The 24589-nt window shown below is 41.8% G+C and overlaps 3 protein-coding genes across 3 annotated transcripts in view; 1 reads left to right on the forward strand and 2 right to left on the reverse strand.

Moving 5' to 3' along the window:
- Positions 1-59: 59 nt before the first annotated feature.
- On the reverse strand, positions 60-17990 carry LOC114355428 (brefeldin A-inhibited guanine nucleotide-exchange protein 3). Its single transcript, XM_028308264.1, has 24 exons — positions 17734-17990; positions 16817-16950; positions 16224-16343; positions 15516-15693; positions 14074-14203; positions 13510-13689; positions 13011-13109; positions 12463-12690; positions 11593-11829; positions 11427-11476; positions 10957-11125; positions 10537-10651; positions 9862-10029; positions 9226-9397; positions 8692-8815; positions 8110-8287; positions 7501-7642; positions 6590-6800; positions 5791-5884; positions 4955-5110; positions 4225-4428; positions 3172-3345; positions 450-3086; positions 60-370 (listed from the first exon to the last, which is right to left on the reverse strand). Exons 1-24 carry the CDS (start codon positions 17816-17818, stop codon positions 158-160), a joined length of 6198 nt encoding a protein of 2065 aa, XP_028164065.1. The 5' UTR covers positions 17819-17990; the 3' UTR covers positions 60-157.
- A 655-nt stretch (positions 17991-18645) lies between these two features.
- On the forward strand, positions 18646-20143 carry ND-SGDH (NADH dehydrogenase (ubiquinone) SGDH subunit). The gene is made up of 3 exons (XM_028308265.1): positions 18646-18859; positions 19045-19255; positions 19740-20143. The coding sequence occupies exons 1-3, from the start codon at positions 18705-18707 to the stop codon at positions 19944-19946; spliced, it is 573 nt and encodes a 190-aa protein (XP_028164066.1). The 5' UTR covers positions 18646-18704; the 3' UTR covers positions 19947-20143.
- Positions 20144-20147: 4 nt separating this feature from the next.
- LOC114355450 (RNA-binding protein 14) overlaps positions 20148-24589 on the reverse strand; it is a 42465-nt gene continuing 38023 nt past the window's right edge. Inside the window, exons 6-8 of the mRNA XM_028308291.1 lie at positions 23757-23944; positions 22213-22382; positions 20148-21658 (exon numbers count right to left, since the gene is read on the reverse strand). Of these exons, the coding sequence (XP_028164092.1) occupies positions 21190-21658; positions 22213-22382; positions 23757-23944 (827 nt within the window). The 3' untranslated portion in view covers positions 20148-21189. The remainder of the gene's footprint in view (positions 21659-22212; positions 22383-23756; positions 23945-24589) is intronic.

Genomic DNA, 24589 nt, shown 5'->3' on the forward strand with positions numbered 1-24589 from the left:
ATACTATAGAGATACGTATTTTCGTTTATAAGCTCAAAGCTCAAATAAAAATAGCAACGATCCAATATACTTTGATTTTATTTCGCACATAACACTGAATAGTCGAGGAATATAATAATAATATAATAGCGTGAGTTTATATCATCACAATAATTGATCACTTATAATTAAATTCGGATAAGTCTTTTTTATCGAAAAATATATTTATTCTATCGAGTAATTGTGGATCCGTGACAGTTTTCGAGAGCTGCATGAACCCATTTTGCAAGACCGGAGTGATCAGCTGGAACCTTTCCAGCGGGAACGTCAGGATCAGCTCCAGGTATGCCATAAGGATGTTTTGGAAGCAATGTCGTTGCACATCTGTATCCTAAAAAGAAACGAGAATTTATTAATGCCATTTACAGTAAGTGAAAAACCATCAGCTCAATTTGTAAAAATTATCATACCTTACTTATACTCAAAGCTCTTTGCTGTTCAATTTCAGGAGGAACTGGTTGAGGCGGAATAATAGGTTCTACATTCTTAGTCTTGTCATATGATGGAGCGTCGCACATAGTAATGTTCACTTTGCGTGCGACTATGTGACTGTCCAAAGCATCAGATGCGCTCAATTTATTTTCCTTTAGTGGACTATGACGATCTTCATTTATGTAATCGTCTGTTTTAGTATCGTTATCGCAATTACCATTATCATTCAAAACTTTTGTGCTTTCATCATCAGAAACATTTACATTATCATCATGAGGAGATGCCGCTTGAGAATTGTGTACACTTTCGACGTTTATTGACGCTTGACTGTTCACTTTGAAATCCGCGAAAGTAAAAGGCTTAGGTTTTTCTGGTGACCTTTCAACATTTTCTTGAGTTGCAGTGTCATCTGGAGTTTTGGTAGGAGATGCTGGTTGATTGTTAACTTCTTGATTTCCGTTAGTGTCATTTGCATAAAATTGATCGTAATGATTTGATGAGGAGTCGGAGTCATCTGAACTAAACGACATTCGTATCTTGTGAACATGCTCCGGTTCATCAAAATCAGTAACATTGATAAGTTGCTTCACATAGTTATTGCAGATCAACTCCCACGTAGTTTTCAAATCGAATATTTTTGTTATAAACCGATCGTACTCAAGGGTTAGATTGAGAGTGGTCGTGTAATTGTGCAGAATTATTGATATATCAGTTGACTTTAATTTAAATCTGTGCACTCCACTGAAAAATATTTCTGTAAGCGCAATAATTTTAATTAACCATGATGAAGTCGTCTGTTTATAAAGATTCGCTGCGTTGTCCAAGTTTGAAACTTTTTGAACAAGGAATTTTAATCCCGGTCTTGAATCAAATTGCATCGCTCTTACGTACGACAGTTCTAGACTCTTTAACAACAATTCTGTATTTTGATCATTCAGGAAGAACTTGTAGTTACAAACATTGGAGCCAGACTTCAAACTCTCCAAAAGAATACCGTTGATTCCTTGAAAAACGTCGGAGGAAGCCTGAATGAGCACTGTAGCGATTATTTGAACCAGTATCTGATGTGCTAATAGGCCAACAACTAGTCCTCTGTGTGGGATTCTAATCGTGTATAGCTCGGGATTTAGAGAAGTCATAGTTTCTTGGAGGTAAATTAAGAAGATGTAACTTCTGTCATCAATCAACATCAAGTTTTGTGAAGAATTTTTGGGTGTAAGTTTTACATGACCATCTCCTTTCAGGTGATCAGTCAAGAAAACTTGTTGGGCCATTGCGTGTAGTCGAACGTTATCATTGACAGAGCAATCTCGTCTAGCAGCCACTTTGACCATAGCTAAGTCACCATAGAAACTGTTGGAGTTCTCCTTGAATGCATAAGTGAGTTGTTTGAGGGGAGTCAAACTAACATTACATGCTCTGTGAAGACTTGTGCAGACTATTTCCCATTGGTTATCCGTAAGCAGATGCCCCGATGTCAAAATAATATGTCTTATGCATGATGCACCCAATCTAGCTACGGGTTCCTGTGGCTGCGCTATGCATTCAACAAGTATCAACAACATTTGCTTCAATGCGAATGTGGCTTCGACACTTTCGAAAGGTTGAATATCTACGGGATCACCCTTTTCGTCTGTCGTAGATCTTTCAACGTTTATTTGTTGTAAGTGGTGCAAGTAAATGACAATGGTATCAGTCGTCATCCCACAGTACTGCTTGAAATTAGGCATGACGCTATCCCAGTGCGTATTGACATTGGCTATTTGACGGAGCCAGTTCTGTACGGTTGGAAGAAGAAGATGGTTTATGCAATGTAAGCCAAAGTGCGGCCCGGGAACATCTATGGCATTTCTTAGAATTTTGAACAGCGTTTCCATGGCTGCAGGTTGATTTTTCTTCGAACACACAACAGTAGCTGAGACTAATCCTTCTATTAGAACGTACCACACTTTAAGAATGTTGCTGGGCCTATCTAGTTTTAGGAGGCAGTTGTTTGTTGTATTGGAAAGTGGTAAAGTTGTTGACAGCCTTTTATACGATATCGGTTCTTCCTCACAAGGTTCATTTATAATGTATTTTGTAATATCCAGCGATCCACTTGGTATAATAGGATCTACTACTGATAGTGGAAGATCCCCTTTGATTCTATTTCCTGTATTGAAAATAGGACACTTTGGCATGTTATACATCATTGTTAATATTTCAGCACAACTCTCTAGATGATATAGTGCTTCTCTGCACATATCTACGATAACTTTTTCAGTTTTTTCCTCAGGTAGCGGTATGAATTTACTGTTCTTCGAGAATTTGAGACTGAGACTTGGTTTTGGTTGAGTAGGCATCGTCTTTTTAGGTTTCACTTCACTTGCAACTGGGATTTCGTCTACGCGAAGTCCCTTAATGTGACTGAGAAGGCACAGGATGCAGTCAAGAGCAGCGTTAGCAAAAACCAGAGTGTTATCCGTACTGAGGAACACTTTGAAGATTTCCAGAATGGCTGAGTATTGATTGGAGTTGTTTGCTGCCCGAAGGGTATTGAATAGTGGTCTCCAGCCAGATCTGATTTCCATTCTGTTTGTTTCTACAAATTCACAGATGCATGATATGATTTGTTCCTGGAACCAAAAATGGCAATACTGTAATTATTTCCGAAATGTAAGTTACCTAATACATCAAGCAATAGAATGGGTATGGTCGTACCTGTATGTCGTCATCACATAGCTCCAAACAGAGCAGATTCTCGAAGGGTTTTAGTAGAGCCTCATTGAAGTGGAAGTGAGGTAGCTCTACCTGTTGATTCAGGAGCGCCGTGGCGCAGTCGTGAAGGCACTGGATGGCGAGGCTGGAGATTTGGATGTCTTTGTGACACGCCGCCTGTAAGACACAACATGACATTTTAAAATATGACCACGTATTAAACGGAAAAAATATCATCAATGAAAAAAGCATACCTACCTACTTGTGTGAAAATTGCAATAGTTATAAACTTCGGAATCCTTTTGATCATTACGAGACCAAGGAGGCTAACTGCACCACAGGTAAAACACTTCTAACAGGCAGAAGTAGTAAGCAAAGGTTATTTTAAAATACCTATCTGGTCGATTAAGTTTAAGGATCATCATCATCATCTCAGCCATAGGACGTCCACTGCTGAACATAGGCCTCCCCCAATGCTTTTCATGTTACCCGGTCGGTAGCGGCCTGCGTCCAGCGCTTTCCTGCTACCTTTATGATGTCGTCAGTCCACCTTGTGGGTGGACGTCCCACGCTGCGTTTTCCTGTACGCGGCCTCCACTCTAGAACCTTGCTGCCCCATCGGCCGTCAGTTTAAGGATAATCCATAATAAAAATTAAGTAAGGCAAGTAGATTCGATCACGCAGGGAAACTCCGAGCATAGCCCGCAGGAGAACCAAAGTAACCGACATAGCTCGCAGAATTGCTAAAATCAAGTGGCAGTGGGCGGGGCACATAGCTCGTAGAGACGATGGCCGTTGGGGCAGGAAAGTTCTCGAGTGGCGACCACGGGCTGGAAGACGTAGCGTGTGCAGGCCTCCTACTAGGTGGACCGACGATCTGGTAAAGGTCGCGGGAAGAGCCTGGATGCGGGCAGCGCAGGATCGTTCATTGTGGAAAACCTTGGGGGAGGCCTTTGTCCAGCAGTGGACGTCATTTGGCTGAAAAGAGGAAGAAGAAGAAGAAAGGCAAGTAGTTAAAAGAGAAGTGTTCCAAAGGTTACAACTACAATAACCTACCTGCATAAAATGCGGTCCAACTACCGTCCATATGGCCATGCGGTGCGCCAATGGACGCGCGGCGCGTAGGCAGCGCAGTGCTACGTCACCACCGCGGCACAGCGCACGTAACGCCTCGCCCCCGCCACCGCTTCCCCCGCTGTTACTACCGCGCCGCCACCAAGCGTTGTTGTTTGCGTAGTCCGCATCCCGGGAGGAGAACAACTGCACGCCATCACAGAATTAGTGCACCATAAGGCATTTTCTTAGGCAGTATTACAAAACAACGCTTTAAACTCATAGACTGTCTTTAAATTACAGTTTTTAGTCTAAAATCTACATTGAAATTCATAATCCTCATTTTTATTAAAATTTATTTTTTAATTTTAATACTAAACGCAGGTGTCGATTTAAGTCAAGTCATAATAAAAGATAGCACGTGGCACTTTTCACAGCTCCACGTTGGGCGCCAAAATATTGTTGAGCCATTTTACGATGTTATTTTAAAGAGTTTCATTTCAACAGATAATTTCGATCCAAGTCAAGTACGAAATTGTAAACAGTTCAAGGCATTTTTATGGTAGCTCCACATTGGGCGCCAATATTATTAAGCTTAATTTTACCAATTTTATCTTTTCTTTCTTTATTTTCTTTTAATCTTTCTTCAAAGTTAGAATTTTTTGATATTGTTATTAATTTAAAAATTCAAACAGGATTATTTCATGAAACAAATCAATACTATAGCACTCACCAGTCGATGTTGGTGTGCTATAAGTCGCTCCAACGCTGCCTTGAGCGTGGGCAGCGTGGTGGTGGCAGCTAAACGGCTAAATAACGCGTCCGCGGCTGAAGACAGGGCACAGCAGACCCTGGCCGCTCCCGCCCCGGTTATTACTGTTCCTCCCTGCTAAAATATAACAACCATAAATAACTAAAAGAGATCTTTAGGTTCACAAAACAGTTCTATTTGTATCATAATCTATCTATATAAATAAAAATGAATTGCTGTTCGTTAGTCTGATTAAAACTCGAGAACGGCTGGGCCGATTGAGCTGATTTTGGTTTTAAAATGTTTGTCGTAGTCCAGGGTAGGTCTAAACGCAAATAAGGAAAAATTGCGATGGCTTATTTATTGCCTTTAAGGCGGAACAGAGTTCGCCGGGTCAGCTAGTTAATAATAAAACGGATTTTTTTTTCAGAAAAATTTGTTTAAGCTAGTTTTCTACGAGTAAAAGAGACGAAAAGTGGTGATGAATGGTATGATAGCTATGAAGCATTTTAATCCCAACTAATATTATATTATTATAAATAAATGCGAAAGTAACTCTGTCTGTCTGTCTGTCTGTTACGCTTTCCCGCTTAAACCTCGCAACCGATTTTGATGTTTGGCATAGAGATAGTTTGAGTCCCGGGAAAGAACATAGGATAGTTTTTATCCCGGTTTTTGAAACAGGGACGCGCGCGATAAAGTTTTTCTGTGACAGACAAAATTCCACGCGGGCGAAGCCGCGGGCGGAAAGCTAGTACGAAATAACATCAATGACGTAGGTAGATGACTGTGTTACTACTATGTCATTATTTACTTACTTCTTGTCGGCAAGTTTCAACGATTTTTGACACAGACATGTCGTGGTTCAGATTAGTCTCGAGCACCGGTTGCAGGAAGTTAAACACGTCCACACTGCGAAACAAATCATTCGCACATTGACATAATATTTCACGAAAATCCTTTTTGGAATCCTTGGAAGCTTGAAAAGGAGAAGGAAGGAAAGTTTGTTCGGGGCTTTGAAATGGCAATGCCAGATTTTGTATGGAAAGTGGCGTCTTTTTTTATTCGCGCGGCCATCGACCAGACTTTGTTTTTTGATTACAAAATAGTGTAATAAACCAAACTTACTATGGCATGTATACCTCTAAACTCAGTCTGAACTGAGTTACGAGCATTAGAAGTTTGATGATTTTCATACTAGATTTGCTTTTTGTGCGCAAGTTTTGTAAGAAATTGCCACAAAATATTGCGCTATTTTTTTATTGCGCTGATTCTGCTCCATACTGATATCTGGAGCCTTTAATGGATGGTGTTGTTTGTTTACACATACAATGTCACTATTTTGTTGCAATTTCTTACAAAAAAGCAAATCTAGTATGAAAATCTTCAAATTTCTAATGCTCGTAACTCAGTTCAGACTGAGTTTAGAGGTATACATGTCGTAGTAAGTTTGGTTTATTACACTATTTTATAATCAAAAAAGAAAGTTTGGTCGATGGCCGCGCGAAAAAAAAAAGACGCCAATTTCCGGCATTGTCTTTTCTCACATGCCAGAACCACTGCTGAACAGCCTGCTGCATTTAATGCAGCAAAAATCACATAAATTCTAACGCTCACCAAGTCTCATCGTCCCTTCCATCTAATGCCAGCTTCGCATCAGCCTGCAAGACTGATACGGTCTTGTTGCGTCCCGTTTGCATGGCCAGTAGTGGTGCGGCACCGTGAGCTTGCTGCCCGAATAGCGCATGTTCAAGACTTGATACGTATTGGCACGCTGCGAAGATATGCTCCCAGCACTCGGGCGCTTTGGAGCCGAGTTCAAGACCACCTGTGATTGGAAGACAGAATCAATATGAGTCTCTTCTTACGTAATAGCGATCATCATATCTATAAGATATAAACAACGCGTGTTTGGAGTTTTTTTCTGTAGCTGTTGCACTGCATGGAGTATCTCTCGTGAACTCATTTTAATTGGTTGCTAGCTCCGACTCCACTCTCCAGTAATATCACTTGAGAATGAGCAGTGCAATTACAATACACATTTTGCCAAAAAAGTGATCCCGGAATTTCCGTATGAAAGCCTGGCAATTTTCAGGCCATCTCTTGGGTATCACTTGTTAACTTGAAGTATTCAATGAGGGTTATCGTTTTTATACTTAACAGTTGGCACCCCTGGCGATTGACAGGACCTTACTCTACAGTGGCGCCATCTTGATGAGTGCAAATGCGATAGTCCTCCTACCACTTTCGCGCTCACCAGTTGGTGCCACTGTCTTCGCTACTAGCAAGTGACAGGACCTTACTATACAGTGGCGCTAACTGGTGAGCGCTAAAACGATAGCCCTCATTATGTCGAACAGCGCGTGTTTGGAGTTTCTTAAAATGTAAATGTTATTCAGCAAGAAGTTTTGCTATTCCTGTGATCAGTATATCAAGATGGCTTATCTTGTAGTGCTCTGTCAATGAACAGCGCACGTTCGGTATTTCTTCCTAAACCTGTTGGCCTGCAAAACTCTCTTGCCACTCACCAGTGATTAGTATGTCGAGTGAAAGCGCGTGGGTAGAGAGAATCTTCCCGTGCGGCGGCTGCGAGGCGGCCGATGCAGCCAGCAATGCCAAAATGCTGCTACAGCGGTTTTGTAGGCTCAGCGTGTTGCTCACACGAGCCGCCTGCAAAATATCTCTTGTATTTAGTGTCATAATGTTGTTTATTTATTTATTCAAATGCAAAAATTATTTATTGTAAAACATAGGCCAATATTTAAATTTTACGCCACCCACCAGTAAATGGAGAAACTTTTTATTGATGTGAAATCGAGATTCTCACATAGATTTTGTTAGGCAAAATAACTCCCCAAACTGGTGGACATACAAATGTCTTACTTATTGTTAATTGCGGCAACTTTTCAAATGCCATCCAGCAAGATCAATCTTGGAAGAGTAAGTCAAAGATCTAATTCAGCGCCTCACTAATACACCTCTACTGTGGAGGCTAATAATGCTATGAACTAGGATGGGGTGCTAATAGCTTCATAAATAACTTTAGCTATTTACTGTGAACTAACTCTGGTAGCTACAAATAGTTGACTAAATTAATATCAGAAGCAAAGCAACATTTATCATTATGTATTATTTACCTTATGTAGTCCTTCAAGGCATTGGATGCTCAGTCCTTCCCACGCAATCCGTTTTCTCTTCCCAAACGTGTTGATCTTCTTCGATATCATTCCGTGCAGGTTTTGCTTCCCCTTCCTATTGCCAGTGAGTGGCACGCTCAGTACCGTCACCATAGATTCCCATATACATGTCAATATTCTGGAATAGTAAAGTACTTAGTAGGCATAGTGGAATAAAAATTAACATTTTGATGAACTGTTCAAGGATTGATTTTAAGGAAGGAGGAAATCATCCATATAAACACAGATTATTTTCCCAAAGATTTTTACTGTAATAAGAACATGACTGTATGTTTTATGTTATGTTTATAATTGAGAGGCTTATTTTAATTCACAGGTATCACTAAACTGTTTCACAACATACCAACTAAATAGAAACAGAAGAGTAAAAGCAGTAGAAGAATCTGATGATATTCTTTTACTGTATCATGCTTCTGATTTCATTTTTCAGAGTTTAACGATATCTACTAAAAATAACTGCTTCTTCATTAGGCCATCCGGCCAGTCTGAAGGGGTTAGATCCTAATACCAGTAAGAACAAACCTTCTTGCCCAACGAAGACTAGCCTGGTGCTGTGGAGACTCGTTAATGTTGTTGTAGAGCATCGATACTTCTTTCAGCTTTTGCCAGTCCGACATCACGGGGCTCTGGTCTAACCCGCCAAGATCTGTTTGAATTAATACATAATGTTTATTGAAACCATCAAGTGAGTACATCTCTCGTTGTTTTAAATATCGCATTACATTATCAGCCGGAATCTCAGGATGTCCACTGCTGAACGTTAAAAATGACCTACATCAAGCACGGCCCATCAGACGCTAAAACATCAACGTCATCACCATTTCAGTCATAGGATGTCTACTGCTGAACAGGCAGGCAGGCAATTTCCATAATAGCCGGTTGGTAGCAGCCTACGTCTAGCCTTCCTGTTACATTTATGAGTTGCTTCATCATAATCTTAACATCATGCTTAGAGCTTTTTGACCAATGGCCCTCGTCCATTTAAGAGTTTTATTTTATCTAACAGCATCCAACGAAAAATACGGATAAAATGTTACTCTGTCCAAGCTATCGTACCTGATAGCAGATGCACTAGCGGGTGTTCAGTGCTAGGAACATGTTGGAGCAGGTCTGCAGCCAGCACTTGTTGATACAGCTCGCGCAGCCATGTGGCCGATAAGTATACCAGCACGCCGCTGCCTTGAACTCCCTCCACGAACTCGTCTTCCGTCATGGATACTTGCGATTTCTAGTGGAGGAAAAACAACATAGGTATATTGCAATTGTTTAGAGTGAGGAGGTAGATATTGGAGTTTGACTGTTTAAGTCTGCACTTGAACAATGTCGCCATCGGATGTCAAGAGCTAGAAAATCTCTGGGATTTGACAGAAGAGCATGAGAGTCAGAAGGCTGCATGTCCGCCATAAATCGGTCACATAGTCAATCGACATGATATTATTATAGCATCATGACTACACATCGAAAGAAACACTTGATTTATAAACCATATCCAAGAGTTGAACTGTGATGCAGAGACACGAGTTTTTGATGGTCTGGTATTTCTCAATAAGTAAGACTGACACGTAGAACACCTTTTTTTTCCAAGGAATGGAATAGTTCACTGGCTACAAGGGGTTTAATTCTTACAGACATATTTTTTAGATATTTTGGTTAATATTAAGTTTGATTTTCAACTTTATATTTTACACTCACGTCATTCGCCGTGTAGTAATCAAGTCTCCGCTGCTTCAAGCAGAGCAACAGCGCAGCGTAGGTAGCCAAGTAAACTCCGTCTGCGTTCATGATGCAAGCGGTGGCTGGAGGTTGAGCCGCGTTGTGCTGGCAGCACTTGGATGCGAATTCTTGCATTGCTTCGTCCACCTGAGCAATAAAAGAACTAAATGTACCAATAGGGATGTTTCCTGGGTCAAAAAGCAAAAGTTTTAATTAGTCCGTCAGTTAACTTATCAAAAATACTCTACACGTATTTTTTCACTTTTTCAAAGTAATGAAAATTTAAAGAGATAAAGCGCGCCAAAGTTCATAAAAAGAGGCCCGGGACGTCAATGCGTGCATAAAAGTGCCGCACGTTGTGACGTCGTGCGGAACTTCAACACACCATAACTATGTAATTATTTGTTAGATTGACAAATAAAAATATGTGTCCAATATTTTTTGATATTAAACATGACGGACTAAAGAATTTTTTTTAGGAAACTAGCCTATTGTCAGTCTGCGAGTCCAGTGATTACGGTCAGAATCACCAATAATGTAGGAATGGTTGTTGCCATCTGGAGAACTTTAATGAGGTGTTTAGTTATTTCTTAACACATTTTATAAAGGACGCAAAAAGTATATACCTATCTAGGTGATTCGTGATTGACTTACCTCAATGCAAGTCCTCAAATTCAACAGTTTCGGAAGCAGGGAGTTTTGTAATGTCTTTACAAATTGCCTCGCGTTATGTCGCTCCAGATCCACATTGCATTCTGTTATTGTGCACCTGAAACAAGTTTTACAGTTTCACAACTAAGAGCTATACTTAGTGGTATGATAAAATAATAATCTTTCCAAGTTTACGACTTTGTCTCAAATTTGGTACTCTTTGATGTCTTTTCTAGGATATTTTTTTTCTCTTTATATTGATGTTTTAAGTTTCAGGTTTTCCATCCCTTTCACCCATAGAACTGGCAAAAGTAATCTAGCGACTGATGGAGCAAAAACTGAGCTTGGGAGAAAAATCGCTGCTTCATCAAACTCATCAACACCAGAGATAAAATGTAAAGTGAAGGTAAGTTCATAACTTACCTGCCAAGGTTCAACGTCTTAGGCACCGACTTGGTCTTCTCAATATGTTCTCCGTCAGATCCCGGCGGCGACGTGGGATTGTTGGCTCGCGCGGGAAGAAACACGTTATCGGCATCCGAATCCGCTTCGCCGTCACTGCCGGACGTCGCATTCTCCGGCCCTGAAGTATCTGCGCAAAGGAGAAGGATCTTTAAGACGACGGCATTGAGGTGACTATGCAATAGTCCAAAGATTTTGCGGACGTCGCATTCTCCGGCTCTGAAGTGTCTGTATGAGAAGGACCTTTAAGACGACGGCACTAAGGACACAATACAATAGCACACAGATTTCGCGGACGTTGCATCTATGGCCCTGAAGTGACTGTGTAAAAGGATAACTCTAAGCCGACGGCAGTGAGCCGAAAATACAATGGTACAATGATTTTGGCATTGGATTGAATATTATGAGAAGAGGAAAATCTGAAAACATACCTGAAGAATCGTCTTTGTCTTCAGAGCTTTGAAGCACAGCAACCACATCTCTGAAAATTGAAAACATACAATGAGGCGCTCTCAAATACAAAACCATTATATGCTTTTTGAAAGGCCAAAACTTAAGTCCAAGCCTTGAAATAATACCATATCTATCATTTCTTACCTGTACGGGCTTGGAAGCCTGGCCAAAGTCTGGTACGTAAGTGGCCCAGTGTAATCGGCGTCTTGTAGCTTTGGCCAATGCTGTAGCATCAACGCTGCTAACTCTGGCGGGACATATTCTCCAGAGCCTGAGCAGAGCTTCTCCAAGGCATCCAGTAAGGAGACGACGCATTCAACAGCCGCTCCCACCACTTCTGGGCTGCCGCTGCGGCCACAGTCTTCAATACCGTCCATGATTCTGAACATAACAATATGATCCTAATGAGGGCTATCGTTTTAGCGCTCACCAGTTAGCCCCACTGTACAGTAAGGTCCTGTCACTTGCTAGTAGCGAAGACAGTGGCACCAACTGGTGAGCGCGAAAGTGGTAGGAGGACTATCGCATTTGCACTCATCAAGATGGCGCCACTGTAGAGTAAGGTCCTGTCAATCGCCAGGGGTGCCAACTGTTAAGTATAAAAACGATAGCCCTCATTAACTGACGAGAATAATGTCCTTGATTTAACTGGGAGGTGTATACTTCCGCTCTTTATAAGTTTTACCAAGCGAGTTGTGCAACTAAACAAGAAGGAGACTTCAAAATCTGCAAGAATAAGGATTCAAAATGGACATAGAAAGATTGCAAATGTGTGCCTTTGTAATTTTTGTATATGAAGCAGTCTAATATAGGATCAAACAGCAAAAGTTGTGCTCTGGTCGATAGCTAATGTTTTGAGAATCAAGTTCTACAGCAAGTACCGAAAACTAAGTAAAGCTTAAAGTACATAGCATGGTTACATAATTAAGGAAGGACAAAAACCATACACTTTCATGTTGACCTTCAATATAAGTCAGTTAGGAAGCTGAAAAGCTCGAATTACTTTGTACTCACAATCTGATGATGGCCATATCATCACTATGCCTCTCAGGATGCTCAGTCTTCTTCAGCAGAACCAGTTGGACCAGTCTCTTGGGGTTATGGAGCAGCTCCCTGGCACTTCGGAGAGGCTCGACGCGGTGAGCCACCGGCGGGTAGAGAAGCATTCTGTGATAGAGTGCTTCTAATACTGGACGCAGGTTCGATGTAGAACCCACTAGGCGGACTAGCTGGTTGGCTATGCTGGAAACCAAACAAGCTGGATTTAAAAGATTTACTGGAACTCTATACCTACAGTTAAGATAATCTGTATCCTACTTATAACAAGAAAGGGCAGACTTTATATTATTATTACTTAATGAAGTGCTTACTTAATTACATTTTTGAGATGCCTATGAACGCTAAATTATATTGAGAGAAATGCAGCTCTATGAACGACGGCATCAAGAAAGTAGATGACAGTGGCTGGAAGAAGCAGAAGTGGCTCCTGATCCCGGAAAGATTACATCCTGCAATGCAACTGTATCAAAATAAGGTGATAGAAAAAGAAATAGTTGGCCTACCTGTAAATAGCTTTGGCTTGTTTACTGTTGAAGCTCGGCGCACTGTTCAGAGCGCCCGAGCCTCTGCCGGAGTCGTCCACTAAGTGGCCTTCGTGTTCCCTGCAAATAAGACTTCAAGTTATGTGGCTGATAAAATATGAAGTTATTATTCCTTCTTGGGATAAAATACAAGTTCACGTAACAATTACAGTAAGAATAATGTTCGTAAATTTCCACCAATTTCCATCCCGGTTCTGACTTCTCACTGCTGTCAAGGTGAGATTGGCGCATCTAGGATTATTTTACAGGAGAAGCTCGGCCTCTAACATGCCGATGGGGTGAAGGAAATCTAAGAATTAAAATTCTATTATGCAGACAAAGAGGACACATTGTAGCAGCTTATGTACCAACCATCATGATGCCCTGCCACGTTAACGTTTAACGAAAAAAATGTTTCATCCACTCTTATCCCTGGTGAATCATCTTCTTGATCATTATTTTGTGTTGGATTAATATTTACCTGGATTTAATATTCTTATCCACCCTAGGAGTACCAAGGAACGATATCAGCGAGGGGCAGAACTTCTGCCAGAGGAACGTCGTGAAGTGGGAATTCCCACTCACGCGCTCCGATAGGCTGGAAATGAGCGTCAGCAGGCAGTCCAGGAAGAACAGAGCTAGCGGATTCTGCTTTGGCACGCTGGAATGGAAATTGTGATGATGAAGACGTAAGTAATTTTAAAACCTATAATGTCACTAGGAGAAGAGGGCAATGAGATACTACTTTTTGTGTATTTTAACTGGCCGCTTAGTTCAAGACTAAGAGCCGAGACAATAGAAAATGTATTGTTTGAGGCATGAGAATCATCGGTGAGACGCGCAGTATCACAGTATCTAAGGCGTTGAAGCTGGGTGTCTTGTTACCTACACTTCCTGCAAAACTGTTAAGTAGAAACTCTATAATTAACCCCTCTTCTCAAAAGGAAGTTTTGAAAGTTTTATTTTGCAAAAAATGAGACACAATAAATGTTATATTCAGGAGTGTATCAGTCACAGATATGAAGTATCAGTGGTATGTACTTACAGTTGAGTTTCGGAGAGCCTGCTGCATAAGTACTGTATGACCGGTATAACTTCGCTGTAGCACCCCACTGCTACAATATGGTTCCGGCCGAGTGGCGAGCCTTCGGACAGGAGCTCTTGGCATTCTTCATCTGTATGGAGAAAGAAAAGTGAGCTTTTACTTAGGTAGGGGATGACAGTTCAATCTAAAGATCAGATTATGATACAAAGTCCACCATAATAATATCAAGGTACCAGTAGGCACACGAAATTCTTTTTCTCGAAAACTTTTTTCGCTAGCTGAGAACTCCTGCGAAGTCTCGTATTGTGCGTCGTTTTCTAGTAATTCGAGAACATCTTCGTTGTTGCGTATTGTTCGTTTTCTGGTATATGGATCTCTTGGATCGTCGTGTATTCTGCCTCATTTACCGCAAGGAACTCACCCAACTGAGCGCAGTAAGCCCTCAAGGCCTGGGCGGCGGCAGCACTGGCAGCGGCCGCTACGTGCGGAGCGGCGCCGGCGGCCTCCCCGCAGCGGCCGCAAGCCCAAACGCAAAGCCGGCCGTTGAGACAGCGTCAGCGAGAGTTACACGCGGATCTAGTAGTTAGATGCGCATTGTGCGTCTACGTTCTAGTAGTTGGAGAACTTCTGCGTTGTAAGCAGTGAGCCCTCAGACAGCGCCAGTGAGAGATACATGCGGAACTGGTAAATAGAGACTCATGCATATTGTGCGTCATATTTCAGTAGTTGGTAAACCCTTGCATCGTTGTTGGTTGCATATTGTGCGTCGTTTTCTGTTAGTTGAAGAACTCCGGGGTTGTCGCATATTCTGCGTCATTTAACTACACAGAAACTCACCCAGTTGTGCGCAGTAAGCCCTCAAGGCTTGTGCAGCGGCGGCCCTGGCAGCGGCCGCTACGTGCGGCGCGGCGCCGGCGATCTCTACGGCGGTTGATAGTTACATATTGTGCGTCGTTTTGTTAGTTGAAGAACTCCAGGGTTGTCACGTATTGTGCTTCGCTTAATGACTTACCCAACTGTGCGCAGTAGGCCCTAAAGGCCTGGGCGGCTGCAGCCCTGGCAGCGGCCGCTACGAGCGGCGCAGCGCCGGCGGCTTCCCCGCAACGGCCTTGCGGCCCAAACGCACAGCCGGCCGTTGAGCGTGCGCCGTGGAGACAACGCCAGTAGTACATGCGGAACTAGTAGTTAGATGCGCATTGTGCCTCTGCATCTAGTAGTTGGAGAACTTCTGCGTTGTAAGCAGTGAGCCCTCAGACAGCGCCAGTGAGAGATAGGTACATACGGACTGGTAGATAACAGACTCATGCATAATGTGCGTCATATTTCAGTAGTTGATAAACCCCTGCATCGTTGTTGGTTGCATATTGTGCGTCATTTTCTGTTAGTTGAAGAACTCCGGGGTTGTCGCATATTCTGCGTCATTTAACTACATAGAAACTCACCCAGTTGTGCGCAGTAGGCCCGCAAGGCCTGGGCGGCTGCAGCCCTGGCAGCGGCCGCTACGTGCGGCGCGGCGCCGGCGGCCTCCCCGCAGCGGCCGCAAGCCCAAACGCAAAGCCGACCGTTGAGCGTGCGTCGTGGGGATAACGCCAGAGAGAGGTACATGCGGAATATTTGCACCTGGAAGGACGATGTTCTTTTTCGCCGATTTTAAATTTCTATACAACAACTTTCCAGATATAATATTGAAAAGTTTATTTTCTGACTTAAGTAATCCCCATTTTTCCAAAACCTAATTCTTCGAAAACCTAACTTTATAAACCTAACTCTTCTAATACTTACGTACCTACCTCTTTAAAAACCTAAATCTTCGAAAACCAAACTCGAAAACATAACTTTAAAACCTAACTCTTCGAATACTTAACTCTTCAAAAACCTAAATCTTCGAAAACCAAACTCTAAAACCTAACTTGGAGTCTTAGAAACCTCACTTGTAAACCTAACTGAAAACCAAACTCGAAAACCTAACTCTTCGAATACCTAACTTTTCAATAACCTACCTTTCTGAAAACTCTTCTTTGGCCCTCATAACGTGTGACGTAATTTTATGGATGAGTACAATATGGATAATAATTTGGTCTAGTGCTATTTTGTTTACATCAGTAGGCAATTTAAAGAAAACAATCAAAAATAAATCAATTAAAACCTACCTGCGTGTCTGGTAGCTGGTACATGACGGACGCTGTGGCGCAGAGCAGCTGCGACGGCATCCACAGCGAGTCGTCCTCCGGCTCGATGCCGCGGTGGAATCTGTCATCGCGCAGAATTTTCTGGAAGCCATTATTATTTGATGAGAAGTTGTCTCATGTAGTTATGAAAATATGATGTAGGTATGGTAAGAAAGTATTTGAAAGTGTGAGTGTAAAATTAAGCGCTAGAATGTAGAGTAGATGTTTTATACGCACTAAGGACGCAAAGTGGAACACTTGTTGAAAAAGCTTGGCCGAGCAATAATCTTGCCCGTAGAAGTCTTCGTGTATTTTAACCAGACAGTCTTAGAACAAGAGAGATGGCAGGAGATCGTACGGAGGGCTATTGACAACAGCCTATTGTCTACATCTGCTGACGTCGTTAAAGTAACCAGAATATGACCACAATTCAAAAGTACCTAATACGACAGAACAATCTTATTTATAATGCGGAGATACGGCAGGAGATCTTGCGGAGGTTTGTGTTCACTGCTAAAGACGTGGAGGCCTCGACTAGTCTTTCAAGAGCCATACGAAGATTTGATGTTACGCACATGGAAGCCCTGGAGCGCGAAGCTGACGAGCCTGGGCCGCTTTGTCTCGAGCGCCACCTGCAGCGGCAGCAGACAGGCGCGCCGCAGCTCGTACGACTGCCGCCGGGCGCTGCTCTCTTGGATACAGAGGATCTCTGAAATATTACATTATAGTTCCTAGTTTAGAATTTCGTGGTCCTTGTTTAATTTTATCTTTTTTAAACTCGTACGAGTGCCGGCGGGTACTACTCTCTTAGATGCAGAGGATTTCTGAAAGGTGATCACTGAAATAGTTTGGGCTTCTAGAACTCTACAATTAAATTAATTTTTAAAATATTTTTTTTGAGACTCGACTGAAGCGCGGTGCGCTGTTATCTTGGATGTAAAACATCTCTGGAAGGTTACAATTAGTCCGGGTTTCTAGTACTAGAGAACTTCGAATAAGCTCATTATTTTTAATGTTTTTCAAAAACTGCGTGCGACTGCCGGCGGGTGCTGCTCTTTTGGATCTTGGAAGGTTACAAAATTATTTTTTTCGGCTGAGCTGCAGCAAAGTTGAGTAGACAGAAAGTCAACAGAAATGTAAAGAGTATTAGAGAACCCACCCTAGTAGTCATAGTACTCATAGTAGTAAGTATCTGTGGTCATGGTAACTGTTATCAGTGAAAATTTTCAACCTAGGTATTCAAAGTGTAATGATGACGTCATGAGTAAATAAAAAGTTCCAGTTATATACCCGTAGGTTTTTTTATAAGTATTAACAACAATTAACAACATTAAGGCGTTTAGTAACATGTAACTGCAATGACAACGAAGATGCAGAATTGAATTTCATTAGAATTCGATAAAACTTAATTTGCCGCCTAATTATGTTTCATGAAAATAATGTTTTATTAAAAGTAACTCTATGAAGTAAGAAATGACGAATTAATATTCACCTAGAGCATCCTGACATGATTTTCTCAGCGCGGCTAGTTTTGGCCCCGTTGCCTCTTTGAATATATCTTGAAGCAGCTCCTCCATTATCAAAACATATGATTTGATTCAACTTTTAATGACTATACGAGCACTTCATTTTTATTCACATTTTACACAAAAACTAAAACACAATAAAATTTACAGCTTCTCTTAGCATTTACAATGAATACAATGGTTTTTATCTATTTTAAATGTTATTTGAGTGGGAGTTCGTGGTGTTGGCTTATCACTCGTTGACGTAGTCGGCCGAGCATGCTCAGTAGAAAAATCAATACTCCTTCACTCACAGTTTTGTTATACGTTTTATAACAAACTCAACAAGTACTTGTAGGTACCTTGAAAGTTAAACTGAACATAATTTATAACCAAAAGATCAATATTACAAATTGTATTAATATAAATGCACTAAACAAAATAAATGTACTTATAAAAACTGTAAAATATAAAACTCAATCTGTATCTGATTGAAAATAACATCAAAAGAAATTTAAAACTGTAAAAGCAATACTAAATAAAATAAAAAAACAGTTTATTAAACAATTATTTTGTGATTTACGTCATACGTAATCAAACAAAGTCAAACTTTGGCGGGCTTTTTATTTTGTGTCCGAAACGAACTAAAACATCAAAAATAGTCTTTATTTATAACGCTTTAGTTGGTGTTGGTAAAATCATTCCTATAGTTTGGATAAAATAATTTTAGTAATTAATTTACTAACTAATGGATTCATAATAAGATGAATGAAATAAGTTTCATTTTATGATTTGAGTCTGTGGTTTAATTTTGTGATGTCTGTAATTGCCACTATCCACGGCAGTAAAATTCATAAAAAAGTCGAAACTGTCAGTGTCACTTGTCAAAAAAAAAAATACTGCGAGCTGTCACTTCTGTCAGTCAGTAGGTCGAATTTGTCAAAAACAGTCCAAAAAAATGGTGTCTTGGAGTGCTTTGGGCCGATCTTTCGGCATAAACTTGTTGAAAAATCACGCAAAAACACCTTTTTTGGCCCAAAATGTGAACTTTTCAATGACTAAAGCGCTCAATGGCGCTCACGGACATCAAACTTTTGCTTTGCAGCCATCCAGGTAAAGTTGTGTGTTGTGATTACCTAACCAATTTTCTTCCAATTACTTTAATTTTTCTATAAATAACTAACTGTAACTTAAAATATGAGTACTTCTAAAGAGGTCCCATAGTTTAAATGGTCAGATTATTGTCAGTTTTGTCACCTGAGACACTTTATAACCTCTTCACATTGTTATTGTTTTAGATGGCAGTGGCACAAATTCAAGGATATGTTCCACTACTATGCGATGGTAGGGCTGATCCCGGTGAGCCTTATCATATTCTACACGAACGTGTTCATCGGGCCTGCCCAGCTCGAGCCCATTCCTGATGGATACAACCCTAAGTACTGGGAGTACCACCGTCACCCCATTACTCGCTTCATCGCTCGATACCTGCACACCAATCCCCAGCAGGTAAGTTTGATCTTTAATACTGTGGGATAAAGAACAAAAGGCACTTCTCTTTTTTTTACTGATTTCTTTACTAGTCAATACTTTTAATAAAGCCATACTCAACCCGTGACTAGAACAAAAGCCCACGTTGGCCAAATAGTTGTAATGAACATTAATTTACTCATTATAAATACCTATTAGGACTGTTAAGAGTAGGCGCACACCGTTGATTTTTAGTTGGCCGATAGTTGGGCCCGATTTTAATTTGTATGAAGAATCGGCCTAATCGAATCGGCGTAGTGTGCGCACTCCCATACATGCCCATACTGATCAACTGCCCGACTTAACTAACGGCCGACGAAAAATCAACGGTGTGCACCTACTCTTACTGTTGGTTCCTGAACTTTGACATGCCATAATTAAATAGTTGACAATCAAGTTAGTAATTATTATTATCAATATTAATCATTACCAGTCATTTCTATTCTGTTTTTTGTGATTACAGGAATATGAAAAGTTCTTGCATTTTATTGATGAAGAAGCTCAAAAGCAAAAGCTAAGAGCCTTAGAAAATAAAGTCCTTCAGAAGATGGGTGAGCGTCACGATTACCAGGCGTACTACTACAGGCCAATGATGAACAAATACCTCAGAATTAACAAGAAGACCGGTGATGAGCTCTATGAACGCATCGGTGATGACTACAAAGATTAAACAAATTTTGAGTCTACAAACCTGTGTTAGTATATTTTTAGTAATCAAGTGAATTGTTACATATTGCTATGTAGATAAATAAAAACTTTTTGATCGTTTCTTGGCACTTGATTTATTTTAGTCAGGAAATCAACCTAGATCAGTGTAATAGTTAAAATAAAATGTCTACATGCTTTTTTTGCTAGTTTATTTATAATGTAAATTGTTTTATTATAGGCCCCATTTTTTTATTCTTTTAACTTTTCCAGTTAATGTAGATTATTATTATGTGTCTGGGATATAATTTTTGGATGAAATAAAGAATAAGACTATGGTAACATTGTTATTTATTTTACAGGAAATTTCTAACGATTGACAATAATAAATTCCGACACTTGGAACTCTTACAAAATTAATGTCAACACTTATCTAGCATATGCTAAATGCGACCTGATATGGTTCTACTTTCTATCCTTTACTTAATGGGTTTAAAATATTTTAGAATAGTTTCTATGTTCTTGAATCACCTTGAAATATTGTTAAGATACTGTTAACTTGGATTGGATACTGGATATTTTAATTTCTGATCATTTTAATTATGCTTTAAGTTAAGTAGTAAAAAATATTGTTTCATCTCACCAAATTAATCATTAAAATATCTTGAAAGTAGTATGAACTAACTCAGATTTATTGTGTGAACAACTTAAACTTACATATTATACATACTAATCAAAGCTTCACCTAAGGATAAACTAAGTACGACAAAATGAGTACCTACATAATAAATAAATTCTTTGGCGGTGCTGGAATGCACGAAGCTCTTAACTTTAGTGTTAAACAAGTAAGTAAATTACAAAACGATATGATTTCATTATCCCATTCTTTCAGTCTTCGCAGTTTGTAGAGTTCCAACTATGACCCAACAACTATAGATTGCTTCTCATTATAACACTTGATAATAAAACTATATACAACATCCCTAATATAGTCAACAACTTCAAGAAGAAATTGTCACTAAGCTAAAACAATTTTAATCAACCAAATGTAAATCAGTATCAAAGCACAAATTAATCTTTATCCAATCGAAGTAAAAAAATAAACTTTAACATTTATTTACTGTAATAAATATTTGTATATGTGGACTACAATAGTTAAATACTTGCTATTTAAAATTGTTTTTACGATTCTTCAATAATAACAATTTTTCGAATCTAATTTTAAGACGGCTACGAGTTGCTACGTTGTAAAAATTTAAATTTGATCCTTATTTATTCTTTTCTTTTTCTGCTTGCGCGGCGAGCTTCGCTTCTTTCTTAGCCTTTTTTTTTTCTTCCTTCGCGAGTAATTTGGCTTGTCTCTCTTCCTCCTTTGCTAATAGTTTGGCCTGTCGTTCTTCCTCTTTAGCCTGAAGCTTAGCTTCTTTCTTCGCCTCCTTCTCTGCTTTAAGCCGCTGTTTCTCTTCTTTCTTTCTCTCTGCTATTTCATTTTTCCTATTATCCGTACTCTCATCCTTTTTGCTTTTTTCATCCTGTTTCGTGTTTTCGTCGCCTTTATTCTTCTTATCTTCTTTCTTGGGTTTTGTTTTGGGGTTATCTTTTTTCCTTTCAGTCTCTTTGCTTTGATCTCTGGATCTGGGTGGATCGTCTTTATTCGAAGGTTTCAAAGGCCGGAAGAAGTGCTGTTTGTCCTTCTGTGGTGATGTTTCTAGCTGTGTCACTATTTTCTGGGCACATCTGAAACAAGTAAGTTACATGATATAAATGAATGAACTAACGTAGCGGGAAGAACCTGGATGTGGGCAGCGCAGGACCGGTCCTTTTGGAAATCCTTGGGGAAAGCCTTTGTCCAGAAGTGGACGTCATTTGGCTGAAACGAACGCAAGTTTGAAGCCACGATAGCCGAACGGTGAAGGGGTCGGACTGGTCGACTCATGATCTGGGGAACTCGGGTTCGATCCCCGCTGCCGCTCGACTATTGTGCTGAGCTCACTCGTGACACTAGCATATTTAGCTTAGTACGAGGCGAGGGGCTAACAGGAGTATTAGTAATTAATTTGTGTAATAACAAATTACTAATCTTAAAAAAAGTATGTTTTACGAGTAGACAAAAGGTCCTACTTTTACTACTGTAACAGCAGTGTTGGTGTTTTTTTACTGTTTTATATTTGTCAACAAAGTTTTGTGTCCAGTGAAGTTTACAATAGGGGATAGGGGGAGGCCTTTGTTCAGCAGTGGACGTCATTTGGCTGAAACGAACGAACGAACGAAGTTTACAATGTCGTGACTACCTTATCCTAGTAGAGGCGGAGGCGGCGGCGGCGCTCTCGCGACGGCCCTCGCGGAACTCCCGCTGGAACTCCCTGATGGGGGGCAGACGCCCCGACGGCTCGCCCGCCGCCCCGCCCGCCGACCCGGGACCGCCGGTGTAGCTGTGGACTTGGTACTCTTGGAGTCTAGCCTGCAATGTAAAGGAAGCTTAGGTAGTCATTAACATTAACTCATATCATTTCAAAAGATCAACAACTTGTGCATTTATTTCTTATTATTTATGTGATTTATGTACCTACAAGCAGAAGTTCTAGTGGGTGCGATAAAGGTATTGGTGACCCTCAGCACTCAGAACCGGTTCAAAGGTTGCAGCATCTTGGTTAATTGCTGCAAGAGCGTGGTCGCCTGTCACGAACGCAAAGTTCCTACACAAGAGAGTTAAGAGTCGAGGCAAGAGTAATAAGCGCCGACGTAGTCACTCGCGGAACCGCGCCCAGGCAAGCGCCCCCACACTTGGCACCGCCACAGAGCTTTGTGGAACACCCATTGATGACGTCACACCGCTCTTCAGTTGTTAACTTACCTTCATGCTATGGTGCTGTGACCGCCGTAGTGAGTTGGAGGCAGGCTGCCTGGCCCGCGGGGGCGCCGACGCGGCCACCCGCGGCACCGCGCCCAGGCAGGCGCCCCTACAGAGCTTCGTGGAACACCCACTTATGACGTCACACCGCTCCTCAGTTGTAAACCTACCTTCATGCTATGGTGCTGTGACCGCCTCAATGAGTTGGAGGCAGGTTGCCTCGCCCTCGGGGGCGCCGACGCGGCCACACGCGGCACCGCGCCCAGGCAAGCGCCTCCGCACTTGGCGCCGCCGCAGAGCTTCGTGGAACACCCATTGATGACGTCACAACGCTCTTTAATTGTAAACCTACCTTCATGCTATGGTGCTGTGACCGCCTCAACGAGTTGGAAGCAGGCTGCCTCGCACGCGGCGGCGCCGACGCGGCCGCCCGCGGCACCGCGCCCAGGCAAGCGCCCCCGCACTTAGTGCCTCGTATAACACCAGTTGATGATGTTGCTGTTGTTCGGTTATATACTTACCTTCATGCTATGGTGCTGTGACCGCCTCAACGAGTTGGAGGCGGGTTGCCTCGCCCGCGGGGGCGCCGCCACAGAGCTTCGTGGATCACCTATTGATGACGTCACACCGCTCTTCAGTTGTAAACCCACCTTCATTCTATGGTGCTGTGACCTCCTCAACGAGTTGGAGGCGGGTTGCCTGGCCCGAGGGGGCGCCGACGCGGCCACCCGCGGCACCGCGCCCAGGCAAGCACCCCTACAGAGCTTCGTGGAACACCCATTGATGACGTCACACCGCTCTTTAATTGTAAACCTACCTTCATGCTATGGTGCTGTGACCGCCTCAACGAGTTGGAGGCAGGCTGCCTTGCCCTCGGGGGCGCCGACGCGGCCACCCGCGGCACCGCGCCCAGGCAAGCGCCCCTACAGAGCTTCGTGAAACACCCATTGATGACGTCACACCGCTCTTTTGTTGTAAACCTACCTTCATGCTATGGTGCTGTGACCGCCTCAGCGAGTTGGAGGCAGGCTGCCTCGCACGCGGCGGCGCCGACGCGGCCGCCCGCGGCACCGCGCCCAGGCAAGCGCCGCCGCACTTGGCACCGCCACAAAGCTTCGTGGAACACCCATTGATGACGTTACCACCGCTGTTCGACGATACGGAAGACACTCCTGGAATTTATAAGGAATACATAAGTAAAATTACGGAAGACGTAGTGTGGGCAGGCCTCCTACTAGGTAGACCGACGATCTGGTGAAGGTCGCGGGAGGTGCCTGGTGCGGACGGCGCAGGACCGGTTTTTGTGGAAATCCTTGGGTGAGCGTTTGTTCAGTAGTGGACGCCATTCGGCTGAAATGAACAAGTAGGTAGGTAATTAGGTAATGTAGGTACATAATATTATAACTAACTTTCAGAGTTAGAGCTAGATAAGGAAGTTTATATTATACCTATACTTGACCTTGATAAGATTTAGTATTACTTAGTTTGAATTTCTTCCTTCGCTGTTAGCACTTACCCTGTGACCTGCCATGCTTACTTATGTAACAACACAATTGTTGTTTGTTTGCTTTAAATTGAGGTCAAACCTACGATTACATCTTGACGCTTAAGTGGATAATGCATGTTGAGAACTTGACATACCTACAACGGAAAATAGCTAACATAATCCTACCTTAACTACCTACTTAAGGGCAAGGTAACGAAAATACCTATGCTAGTGGCTTTATTTCAGGCTACTGCCACTCATTTTCACAAGGTCTGACTGATGTGACCCTGCTCTTTAAAATGGTTTGCTGAAAGAAATCAGCGTAAAGGCC

Source organism: Ostrinia furnacalis, unplaced genomic scaffold (genome assembly GCF_004193835.3).
Source record: "Ostrinia furnacalis isolate ACB-3 unplaced genomic scaffold, ASM419383v2 OfSCF2409, whole genome shotgun sequence".
NCBI classification, from domain to species: Eukaryota; Metazoa; Arthropoda; class Insecta; order Lepidoptera; family Crambidae; genus Ostrinia; species Ostrinia furnacalis.